Raw genomic sequence first — 12,405 nt, 5'->3', positions numbered from 1 at the left:
CCACTAATAATTTATGTGGGGCCCATTTACATATGCTGGTGGGTTCTAACACAACACTGATTCCCATCTCTAATTTCTAATAATTTGATCTAGAAATGTTGCATTTTCTATGCAGATGATCATCTGCTTGTGTCTCAACTATTTTCGCTTAAAAAAGCCAACGCTATAACTACCCTTTCACCACCAGCTGCTTTGGGGGTAGACTGACAGGTGTGGCTGCCAGTACGTGCCTATGGCCTTTTACCACTGGGACATTTATTTGCATGCACAGACCAGTGGAGCCACAGTGCAGGCAGGGAGGGTAAAGTGTCTTGCCCAAGGACACAAGGAAAGTTGGCTGGGGGAGCGGGGATCCTTTTCAATCATTGGCCAACCTTCTCAACCACCTGAACCACTGCCGCACCAGTATGAATGCTTTGCTTTCATACCGATCTCTCGAGTGTGGACCACAACGCGGGACAATGTCACACAGGTATGACAGATCTGTTTGGAGGTCACTAGTGCTAGCGAAAAGACTCAGTATGGAGTGCTACTTTCACGCCTACTGATTAAATCTCAACCTGATTAAACCTCAAGTCTGAAGTGACCCTGATTTTCAGCAGAGTTCTGACCTGCAGACAACTTGACCTCAACTTTCAGCGCCACTTATAACAGCCGAAGAAGGATACAGACCTTTATCTAATGTCTGCAGACATAACAGTGAAGAGAACTATAAACTGTTTAAACCAGAAGGACGGCTGTTAATCAGCAGAAGAAGGAATGCCAACCTTGGTCATTCGACAGAATATGGGCCCTTTTTTATTTTATTTTATTTCACAGCATTACCTTATTATAAAAAAAAATAAAAAAAAAAATAATAATGATAATAAAAAATGCTTAATCATTTATTGATGATGATTACATTGCTCCAGAAATGGATTCATGATTTTTCCTAATGTAACATAATTTTGCACATATTTTTAACTTTTGATACTCAATTTATGCTATGAAGATTTTGAAACAGTGTTATGTCTATTTTACTTGATATAGTATTGTTTTTTAGTCATATACATGATTTTTATAATTAACATAATCTGTATATATTTTAGATAACTGATCTGCATTTGCCATGTTGATTTCTAAAATAGTTATTTTTTACATAATATTTTAAGTAATTATCTTTGTCATGTGATTTATTGATACCTTAGGATTCTTAATTCTGTCTGATAAAGTTATGAACCGGATAATGATAAATCATGTAACACAATGGTTACGGTAGAACAGGGGTGGGATTATATAAATTCACTTCCTTCCACTCCCTTTCAAGCTATAATTAATTTTATATCTAAATATCCCAAGTTTGATTCGTCATCGTATGAATGTATAACTGATGATTGTAGTGTCTTTGTGTACTATTCTTATTTGATTGCTTGAAATAAACCATTTCAAATCAAAATCAAATCAAATCAAACCTATACATCAACTATTTTTAGATAAGACTTTTGAAAATACTTGAATACTGTATTAAAAAAAATGTTCAACATTTTTAAAATGTCTTTCTTAGTACACTGTGCATTTGTTGTCTACCTCAGTCCATTGGCAAACCAGGGGTTGATTTCAAAGAGAAGCAAGACCCACATATGAGGATGGACCCAAATTTACTCAACGCTCCACATCAGAGTTGAAAGAGCACTCAGATGTGTCCAAGTAAAGTGAACAATTCAAAAAAATGAACCCACTGTTGCTCTTGTGGGCATCATCACTTAAAAGCTACAAAGAAAAAAATCCAATCCAACGGTGCATGAAGCACTAACAATTATTCAGCGAGCGAAAGAAAGACATTTCTGTTGAAAAAAATACAATTTTCAAATACAATTAATATGACTTTAAAACACCATAGGGATACGAGTAAATTCATTAAGGGTATAATCATTGGCTCTACGCTATTAAAAAGGCAGAGGAGAGGACACTTGTGGAACAAAGCTTCTGCTCTGGTGGATATAAAAAACACTGATTAGACATGAGTGGGTATTTTGTCACCAGCTCCTTAAGGAGAAGATGCCACTCTACACTCTGCTTTGTGCACCTGTAACCGTCATCTTAAAGCCAAATGAGTCCATTGAGGACTTCATGGCACCTTTAGGTAGAATCTATGCTCAGTTTTATGAAGAGACCCACCAGGGTCAATGGACCCTTAGAGGAAGTCAGAAGGCTTGTTGAGCTTTTGACTTATTGACTCACAATTTTTTTTGAGAGATTGAATTAGCCTTGTGTGGCCTGACCTTTGGGGTTCAGGCTGTAAATGTTGTGGAGATTTATTCATGTCTACTATCCAACAGAGCCACCCAGTCCTGGTTTTCAAGATCTCATTTTTCAAAGATTCATGCCCTGCTCAGTCCTTATTACCCGGATCAGGAGAGATCAGTTGAGGGTAGGAATAGCTGGAAACAAGAAAGTGGGTAGAGCTAGAGAATGGATTCCCACTATTTCTGCCCTTACAGCTACTTATACAGCTGAACAGGGAGGTTCATAGTGCCCTGTGGCCCAATTTCTAAGTGGCCCAAAGCACAATCAGATGAAACATTGGCAATAATTATTTATCACTTTTTCCAAAACTGTCCATGATTTAGGACATCGAGCAACTCAACAACACTCACACAGAACTCAGTGGTTCTATGTTTCTACCTGGGTTAATAAAGTAAACAGAGTTTTACTGTGCTGCTGTCATTTGGATCCCCCCCAGCTGTGAACCGAGTACCTACTGTAGAAATGATAATTTATTCGTTTGTAATTCTGTGCAAATGTATAAAAATTCAGAGTATTTTGCTCAATTTAGTAGTTACGTGCCCCATTTTCTATTACAGAACCACATAAAGTTAACATAGCTTTGAAAAAGACGTCTTGGATTATGGTGCCAGTTTTTGGCAGGGTTTTTTGTGTGCCGCGAAAGGGTTATTATATTGTTTATTTATTGGTCAAAATAAACATGAAGTTTATGATTGTTAGAACATATTTGACTTCTATTTCAGTGCAGTTTGAGTCACTTGAAGAAGCAACATTTTCAAGTCTCAACAAAATTTTTATTTACAAAATAGATACTTTAAACTGTTTTAAGAATGTAAGTAGTTCCAATAATATTGTCTTCATAAAATAGCTTACTTACAATGTGTTTCATTTTATTTTAAGGAATAATTTATTCTCATGGAAGCTTTGACAAATATGTTTCAGTACTGTGTATTAGAAACTAATGATTTCAAGTACCAAGAAGCCCTGACAAAGAATGAAAGACTCAAAGCAAAAATGCTAACAAGTCCCCTTTTTAAATCCAAGTATCAAGTCCTCACTTTCAATTCAAGTCAAGTGTCGAGTCTTTGGCCACAAATCCAAGAACAGTTCAAGGTCTTCAGCTTTAAATTTAGTCAAGTCTCAAGTCTTTAATTTTTCAATCCAATCCAAGTCTCAAGTCTTTAATTTAACTGCAAAACAAGTCTCAAATTTTTCATTTCAATCCAAACAAAGTCAGATCCTAGTCAAACATCGAGTTACAAATTCAAGTTAACTCTCATGTCTTTAGCTTTATATCCAAGTAAGAGTTAGTAACTCTCTTGCCTTCTTGGCCTTTATCAAGAAAAGTGCATTCAAAGTAAAAAAAAAAGGATGTAAAAAAAAAAAAAGTCTCATATCTCATATCATATATCTATAAATACTAAAATAAGTTCGAAAAAAGGACAAAATGTCTCTATAAGAAACTTCCCAAAAAGAAGATCGCTCACCTTGCTGATTTTTGGAGTCAGCTTTTTTGGACTTTAGCAGATCTCTCACATGAAAACATTGTCTGTATAGACACAGCACAGGCAAAGTAATATACTAAAAGTGTTACCCTAAAAAAAAAAAGCAAAATATTTGTCAATATCGGTAAATGTTTGCATTTCACATAAAAAATGTGCTTTTTTACAAAATGCACAACCTGAATTACAAAGATAGATTTCTTGGTGTGAAATGTTTCCGCCAATTTGATTGATGGGTAAAGTTACAAAGTATTGCAATGAAGAGGAAAAGTTAGGAATTAATTTAAGTAAAGGAAAGCCTCATGGGCAATTGAATAAGTGCTGAGTCTGTTCAAGCTCCACAACTAATTTTCCTTCCGCTTTAAAGGATCTAAGTTTTACAGGATCAATGTTTAGAACTTTCTCAGGCCGACGTGGTGAAAAGACTTATTTAGTTGAATTGTGCTGACTGTTACATGCAATACCTCATTACAGTGATAAAATAGAGATCCTCTCCTGCACAGTGAGCACAGGACTTAATTGGCATCAAAGGATTCCACTCGAACAGCTTTTTAAAACAAGCCTTCAGTGGTTTTTGCTGCAGGAGGCGAAAGGCGCTCTATGACTTGATTGAATCTGTTGGGATGTGTTTCAAACCCGGCGAGTTTGCGGTTGTAATTTAAAGAGAGGTACGGTCTGGTTAGCCGTCTCAGCCCCAGAAAGAATCACGGGGATCAAAATAGAATAGGAGAAGCTTTGTGATTCGAGATGCCGACTTATTGAGAGCTTTGGGCTGAAATAAAGATGGGGGTTGAAGAAATCCTTTTGCTCGGAGGACGCATACCAGGACTGCATGTAGTGATTCACTCGGAATGTGTATTGTTCACCTGAAATGACTTTGAGGTACCAGAACGTCTTCCTAACAAGTGCCCTCAGTACCAAGGACAGAGTTGATAAACAGAACATGTAAAAATATAGAAAATAATCCATACAGGTGGAAAAGTGATTCGTTGAAGCAAAACAATGAAGGAAACTCAATAATCGTCTAAAACAGAACAAAGAAGTCGCTTAAAAAAACAGCTGTGCTTGGAAATAAAACTACAAGATTGAAGCTGAAAGGAATAAAAACCAACGAACCAAACTATAACTACTTTTTATAAATATAAAAAAATAATTGTTTTCTTTCCTAAAATGTAAAAAAATGTGTGCTTTTGTTCCAAATCACATTAATTCATCAAATAACAAAATAATAGTTGAACTTCCATTTTTTACATTTGACTGACAACATTTTGGGATAGTTTCCTTTATTGGAATTTATTTGTTGAATCTTTATGTTTGGGTTTATTTTATTAATATTTAAGACAAAGTTGTATTACTTTTACAAAGCAGCCTTGTAGCAGCAGTGGATGCAGTTTATTTTTCTGAGACAGAACCATAGCTGTGAAGACAACGTGCTAGTTATCTGATTGGTACCGAGACTATGTGGCATCTGGGTCTTTTATATTCCCACTGATCATAATGGTAGATAAAGCAGTAATAAAAGTTACACCAAAAAAGTTATGTTATCGAAAGCGAAGTGTTAGCATCTGCTGCTACAAAATTTGCTTTTATTTCGTAAACACCAAATAACTAAATAAATAAATAAGGTTTGTTACTATGAAATTTGTGGTGCCAATAAAAAAACGTTGAAAATTTTAATCGTAGTGCCAATTAATATAAAAATGCAGGTATAAATACATTTTATGGCCTATTTTCCCTAACTGTTTTAATCAATATAAAGATAAAACTGTGTTTTTTGTCCAGTTTATTTTATTTTATTTTTAAAAAATAAAAACTGATCAATATAATGAAAAATAGTGATTTGGTTTAAAAATTACTTAATTTAAAAAACCTGGAATTGTTGAAATCAAAAGAGACAAAAGAAATCTAAAAATGTGGGCTGTACTTCATAAGATGAAAGCATAATTTGGTCATGTGACTCAAAGGAACCCATGAATCTGTATTCCCACCACTCTGTTTCTTTTTTTTAAAGAAGTGCCCAAACTGTGGCATGTTAAAATTCTGATCTATTTTCTTTTTTCATAGATGAAAGAATTTTCAACTTATTTGTGGTTTTTATTCTTCATTTAACTTTTAGCTTTAGTAGCATTCTTTGATTTTTCCACAAGCGTTTTAAATGGCGTGATGTTTTCACGATTTTCCTCGCTGGATTATAACAGCACCGCTAAGGATTTCCCACATACTTCCTGTCCACCGATAAAGCCGGTTTATGTAAGAAGATCTCTCTGCTTAACGGTAATCAGAGGGAACATTGGTTGCGGTTGGTGCTCCAAGTCATTGCAAACAATTTGGAGCCTTTCATCTTACTGGAATTTTTAAATACAAAATGTGCCCTCATGGCAAAATTGTGATTAAAATGATAGTTTAGAGCCTCATCTCATCAAATTTTTATTCACCTTAGATATCTACCGCCTATCGTGCACAATATGCGAGGCGATTTCTTCAAGTATGAAGTCAAAACTCTACCAAGGTCTTTGTAGACAGATGAAGAAGCTCTTTAAAAGTTAGAATTAAAAACAAACTTAAACCAAATGAGGTGCTGTAATTGAACTGTAATGAAACCCCTGGGAGATCATGTTCATGGTTTGTTGAGCAAAAAGGGCAAATGGGTATAAAATAAACAGAGCTGAGAAGGGAATAAGGTGAAAGTTTTACAGATCAACTTTTCTGCTGAATATGCAGATCATAGAGGTGAAGGTTGACCTTCAATATTTGACTATTTCTTTTTTTGGGGGGGGGGGGGGGTTGTGAGGAAGCTACATCCTTTAGGTCTGCCATGATGTCAATCTCGGCGTGATAAAAGTGCCGTCGGAGAAGCCATCAGAGGATTTCTTCATCAAAGGAATCATTTTTAGCTGGGATTTCAGAGGAAGGGGGGCAGGGGGGGTCCTCAGGTGACGGAGGTGATTAACATGCGTTCGGCTCCGTCTTCGAACCTCTTCTCTCTTTGTTGTTGGTCCCTCTGATGTGTGGCTGATTCCTTCTAAATTTCGGGCCAACCTTTTCATTTGTTTCATTTAAACAGTGTCCAAATAAAACCTATTATGTGACACAGAAACATATTCAAAATATATAATTTATTTTGCACTCATGAAATTGAGCTCTGATGGACAAAAAAAAACTTTAATCCTAATAATGACTCAAACATCCCAGGAATCTCTAAAAACCCCATCCAAAACTTTATTTTCACTTTATTTTGTTACCACAATAAAACTCAAAGGCTCTAAAGTGTACCAACAGTACTAAAGCTATCCCTGTTTTCAAAATAAAAGACTAACTTATTGCTCTGAATAGCTAAAGTAAAGTTAGCAGATAAAGTTTCAGTTCAGTCAAAAGAAACTGCACAAAACTACTTGGCTTTTTATTTTAAGAAACTATTGATTTTCTCATTATCTGAAATCATGACCAAGTTTTTTATCCCCGCTCCACTCAAATCTGATGCATTCCCTCGCAGACCACCAGATCCAATAACGTCTTTACTTTCCTCATCCCAGCTGGCGTTTGGCTCAAAACTGTGTAAGATGGATAGCTCTATTATTGCTCACCCTTTTTTCGGCAGTGCTAATGTTAGAATGGAGGTGTGAGGGGCTGTAAGCTGGCAGCAAAGCATGCCAACGGTCCCCCCCCACACCTCATTTGCAAATTTCTTAAGAAATACTGCCGCTCAGTTGAAATGATGTCCCAGGAAATGACAGGTTTTACGATTTTGGCTTAAAATCACGATTTAAAAAAAAGACCACTGGGAACGTTTTTACAAAAAGTTAAAAGATGATCGGAGTGGGTCAATGATCTGTACCTGTTTTCCTAGGTTTTGTTAGGTTGGTTTGATTTGTGCTTGTGCTCCATTTTTTTTAAAGTGTTTGCCATAATTATTTATAAATGAGGAGGTCAAAACATGAGAAATACCTTTTATTGTAAAGAATGAGTCTTGTGTTTGAAATGTTTTAGATCCATCAACTAAACTAAGGAAAAACTATGATACTTTTACGTTGGTGAACACACAAAACGGTAATCGACCAAACGAAAAGAATTAACATGTTTCAACACATGCCTTTATTTTAAAGTGTTTACTGAAAGAAAAACAGGAAGAGGAGCCCACTTAGATGACATTACCGAGCTTTTCTGTGGTGCACTCTTCACTCTGGCACACTGTGGTAGTGGTGACATTTGAAAGCACCCGTACACTCATTTGATCCTGTGTGTAAGAGCATGAGCCACGCTTTGCCTTGGAGGGGATGTGCGCCGCTCCGTCTGCAGGCCCTTCTGCGTGTCTTCAATCAGCGGAGTCAGTTTGAGCGGTTCATGGCTGGCCCCGACCTTGTCCTGTCAGAAGCTCTCAGTCTCAAAGGGTGACAGGCCGGTGTTTGTGAAGGGAGCATCCCAAAAAGCCTCCAGCGGGGCCATCCTGCTCAGGCCCAGGCACGTAAAGGAAGTCATGAAAATATCTTCTTAATAGAAATGTTAAACGAAATATAGATACTCTGCAGTAACATACATTCAGTTTGTTACACCTGTTCCATGTAGTTCTGCTGCGTGATCATGTTTTATTTCAGTATCTGGTCAAATATTGTCTATTTGGAAACAAAAACAAAATTTATTTTATTGTTTGCATATTTGTTGCTATTAAGTTGCATCTTTGTTTTTATCTACAGATATCTATTTTTTTTATTTCATTTTTTTTATTTAAATAAAAATTGCTCCATGACATGTTTTTCAAAAAGAACTCAAAGCGTCCCATTTAAATGGATCTTATATTTTTTTACCTTTGTGGTAACATTTATTTTCCAAACTCACAAATTCTGGAATATTGGCAGCATCTTTGATTATTTCAAACGTTTCAATCTTCACCCTGGTTTTGAAAATTGTTTTTAGTAATCAGGGTGTCTACTGATTTGCAGAAGGATTTCCACTAACCGGTTTCAACCACCTCGAGAAATCTCTATTTTTAAGTAAATTCTCCATGAATTTGCAGTTTTTCATTCTTCTCCCATTCTCCCGCACCAACGATCATGAGCTAATAAGCTAGCTGAGGTTAAGCGATTTACGACCACTTCACGATCTTTTGACACAATGCGTCGAGGAAATGTTAGTTTCAGAGACAGAGAGTCACATTGTGTTGACGAGAAAATAATCTAAGACCCATTCAATAGAATTTCAGATAATTTATTGCATTTCAAGACCTTATTTTAGTTAAATTAAATTTAAAATCTTTTAAGACGTTTTAAGGATCTGCAACCACCCTAATAATAGGTTTACATTTTTGTTTCACAGCTAAATTTATTTTTTGTTTATCAATTTGTGTTACTAACTAATTTTACAAAATGGGGAACGACTGTTCAGAAGCTGGGGGGTTTATCCTTCTCTTGGTGGGTGGGGTTAGTATTGTCTCAGTGGGCCAATCAGATTGAAGTTGGGCCATTCTGATGCCGGTTTTTTACCCTAAACTGTGTCGAGGAAAATATGTTTTCAAACTCTTCTAATAACTGTCTTTTTTTTGTCCTGCACAAAAAAAAACTTGACACTGGCACACTTAAAGTGTCGTTTTTCCCAGTTGATTAACCTTTTTCTGAATTTCATTATACGCTGATGACATGTTTTAATTGTAAAATCTCAGTCGTTTTGTGCTTAAACTTTAGAATAATTGAAGTAAATTAATCTTTGATACATGCTTGTGAGTTCAAAAGTTAAGTTATTGTTGTTTTATTTTTCTCATCATAGAAAAAAATAAATTGACACTGGTATAATTTAAATTAGTGTCTCATTTCCTAGGTGATCACCTTTTTTTGAGTTTCCCTATATGCGGATGACTTTTTGTTATGAAAAGTGAATTGTGTAATTTCATTTTGTTTTACTACCAATTACTAGAATTATTTGAGTAAATGTATCTTAAGACATGGTTGTAAGTCAGTAAGATTTAATTTGTTTTTTCCCCTCTAAATAAAAAAAAGACACAAGCACAAATAAAGTTAGTGTCTTATCTCATAGGTGATGACAGTTTTTCTGAGTGTCTTTACATGCTGATGACTTTGTTTTAATTATGAAATCTCAGTTTTATTTTTAACAACTAGATACATGCTAGGAAGTTGGTAAAACAGAATTTTTGTTCTTTTTCCCCTACATAGATAAAAGACCATCACTAGCACTATTAAAGTTAGTGTCTTAATTAACAGATGATCTTTTCTGTGAGTTTCCCTATATGTTGATGACATTTTGTTATACTTGTGTAATCTCTGTTTCTTTCACTACTTATTACTTGATTTAAGTGAAATTTATTTTGAATTCATGCTTACAAGTTGATAACACGTAATTTTTCTTTTTTTCCTTTATCAGAGATGGACTCGTTTCGCATCCTGCTCTACTCGCTCATTTTCCTTCTCAGCGTCTTCGGGAACCTGCTGATCATTGTGGTGCTGACACTGAACAAACGCATGCGGACAGTCACTAACTCCTTCCTGCTGTCCCTCGCGGTCAGCGACCTGATGATGGCCGTCTTCTGCATGCCCTTCACGCTCATCCCCAACATACTCAAGGACTTCATCTTTGGAGCAACAATGTGCAAGATTGTCACCTACTTGATGGGTGAGTTTTTAAGACTTGTTAAGAATATGGACTGGTTTTAAGAAAGATAAAAGGGGGTCTACATCTTGGTGCCAAAATATTGAATCCATTTAATTTTCCTGGGATTTAATATTGACCTATCATGGCTTTAGAGTGTGACCAAGAAATGACATGGTCGCAAAGATGCGCACATTCGTTCTGTGGAAAAAAAAAATATATATACACATCTCTGCAACTATGAAAGTCTCATTCCTGAATGTGTCTGCAGGTGTAATAGCCCTCAAATAAGAATAATTGTTTTTGTTTATGAGAATGTACATCTGAGTCATTCAGTCTGGGTCGGTATGCACAGCAAAGTTCCTGGAACTGTAACTACTTCAAAGAAAAAGAAGAAAGAAAGCAAAAGAACAAAATAACAAAATCAAACATTTGAGAAGACAAAAGTAAATGAAATGTTAAAAATGAAACAATGAAACTAGAAAAAGTAGGTGTTATGGTTGGATGATGAAGTTTGTCCATCATTTTGACAGTTATTAGACATGAACAGCCTTAAACTACAAAGATGAATGTTACTGCTGACCCAAACAGCTGCTGCTGTCAAAGAACATTCTAATTCAGAACATACCTATGAAGAGATTCTGAATATGTGCTGTGCTAATCACAAAACTTTTATACGTTTTTTTAAATTTCCGCTCAGTTAAGCATTTAAGTCCCACTCGAACTTCATTTCTATCAATTTTCAAAAGTGTTCAAGTTCATACATTAAAAAAACAAAACTTGTTTCGTTTTCTTGGACATAGTTCCTGCGGAGCGGCAGGATTTCATTCCCCTGTAAGTTGTGGGCAGGACTGTTTGTACTGGCGTAACCCTCTTCTAGTATCTCATGAATTCTTTGTTTTGCACGCCTTCCCGCTACCTACAGCCCCTCACAATTACAACCTAACATTAGTGGAGCAACAAAAATGGTGAGCAATATTGGAGCTATCCAGTTGTCGAGTTAAGATCCAGATTCCAGCTCAGACTAGGAAAACAAAGACGTTCATGGATATATTTGTTTGCAAGTGGATGCAGTAGATTGAAGCAGATCAGAGAGACTTTGGTCCACCCTTTTCTCTTGCTGTCACAAAACTGAGCTTTTTCAAACAAGGGTGTTTTTATTTGCTCTGATTTGAATAAAGAAATACTCAGAATTTTACTTTTAAGCTTATTTTTTAAATATATGTCCTTCATCAGAAAATTCCTACAAGAACATGTTAAAAACACCCAAAACAAAAAAAAAAAACGACATCAGAGTGGGCCTTTTAACTCAAATACTGCAAACAATTTCTCATTTCTGACAATGTAACATGTTCGCACAGTCGGAGGCTATGTTTTTTTTCCCCCACCACACACATTGAGCTGACTGGTGGAAGGGGGGGGGGGGCACAGATTTACCTGTTAATTACAAGGTAATTTTCTCCCTGAAACCCAGCCAGTCAATTGCAACAAGCTACGATGAATGAGATTCATTTAAAATGGAGATGTGGCCTTTTGTGGTGCTCCAAAATCACGCTGCAGAACGGCTCCGTATCTAACAGGGCGCCTTTGTCGGGGGAGAGGCTTTCCTCTGGGCCTCATTTTCTCTGTCAGAGGGTAAGCTTCACTCTGGAAGCGCTTCAGCAGTCACACATCTTCAGGAGTGTGACTTCGCGATGAGCTGGCTCCCATCAGGCCAGAGTGAAAAGCGCCACGTGAGGCTTGAGTCAGATACAAGAGACACAGTACTCCGCACTTCGGTTGAGGGGACGGATTGAACGGTGAGAGCACCAATCCTATCACCGTCAGAGAAATGGCAAGAAGCATCTGTGAGGACAAGCCAGGCGAAGCTGCTTTTCAATTACGGGGCTCTCTGATCTGTGATACCATGGCCACAGGCTGCCTGGACTTTTAAACAGAGGCACTTTTTGGGCAGCTTTTGGCCTAGTTTCATTCAGAGACACAGACAGGATAATGTTGAGAAAATTTGTATAAAATGGTTTCTATACTGGACTTCACGGTGGTG

General features: G+C 36.5%; 1 protein-coding gene across 1 annotated transcript in view; it reads left to right on the top strand.

The window, feature by feature from the left end:
* Nucleotides 1–12,405, top strand: part of LOC101175467 (cholecystokinin receptor) — a 58,317-nt gene that overhangs the window by 9,288 nt on the left and 36,624 nt on the right. The window contains exon 2 of the mRNA XM_004066683.4: nt 10,137–10,385. Coding sequence (XP_004066731.1) covers nt 10,137–10,385 — 249 coding nt within the window. The remainder of the gene's footprint in view (nt 1–10,136; nt 10,386–12,405) is intronic.

This window comes from Oryzias latipes, chromosome 2 (genome assembly GCF_002234675.1).
Source record: "Oryzias latipes chromosome 2, ASM223467v1".
NCBI classification, from domain to species: Eukaryota; Metazoa; Chordata; class Actinopteri; order Beloniformes; family Adrianichthyidae; genus Oryzias; species Oryzias latipes.
This window is presented reverse-complemented; position numbering and strand designations above follow the sequence as displayed.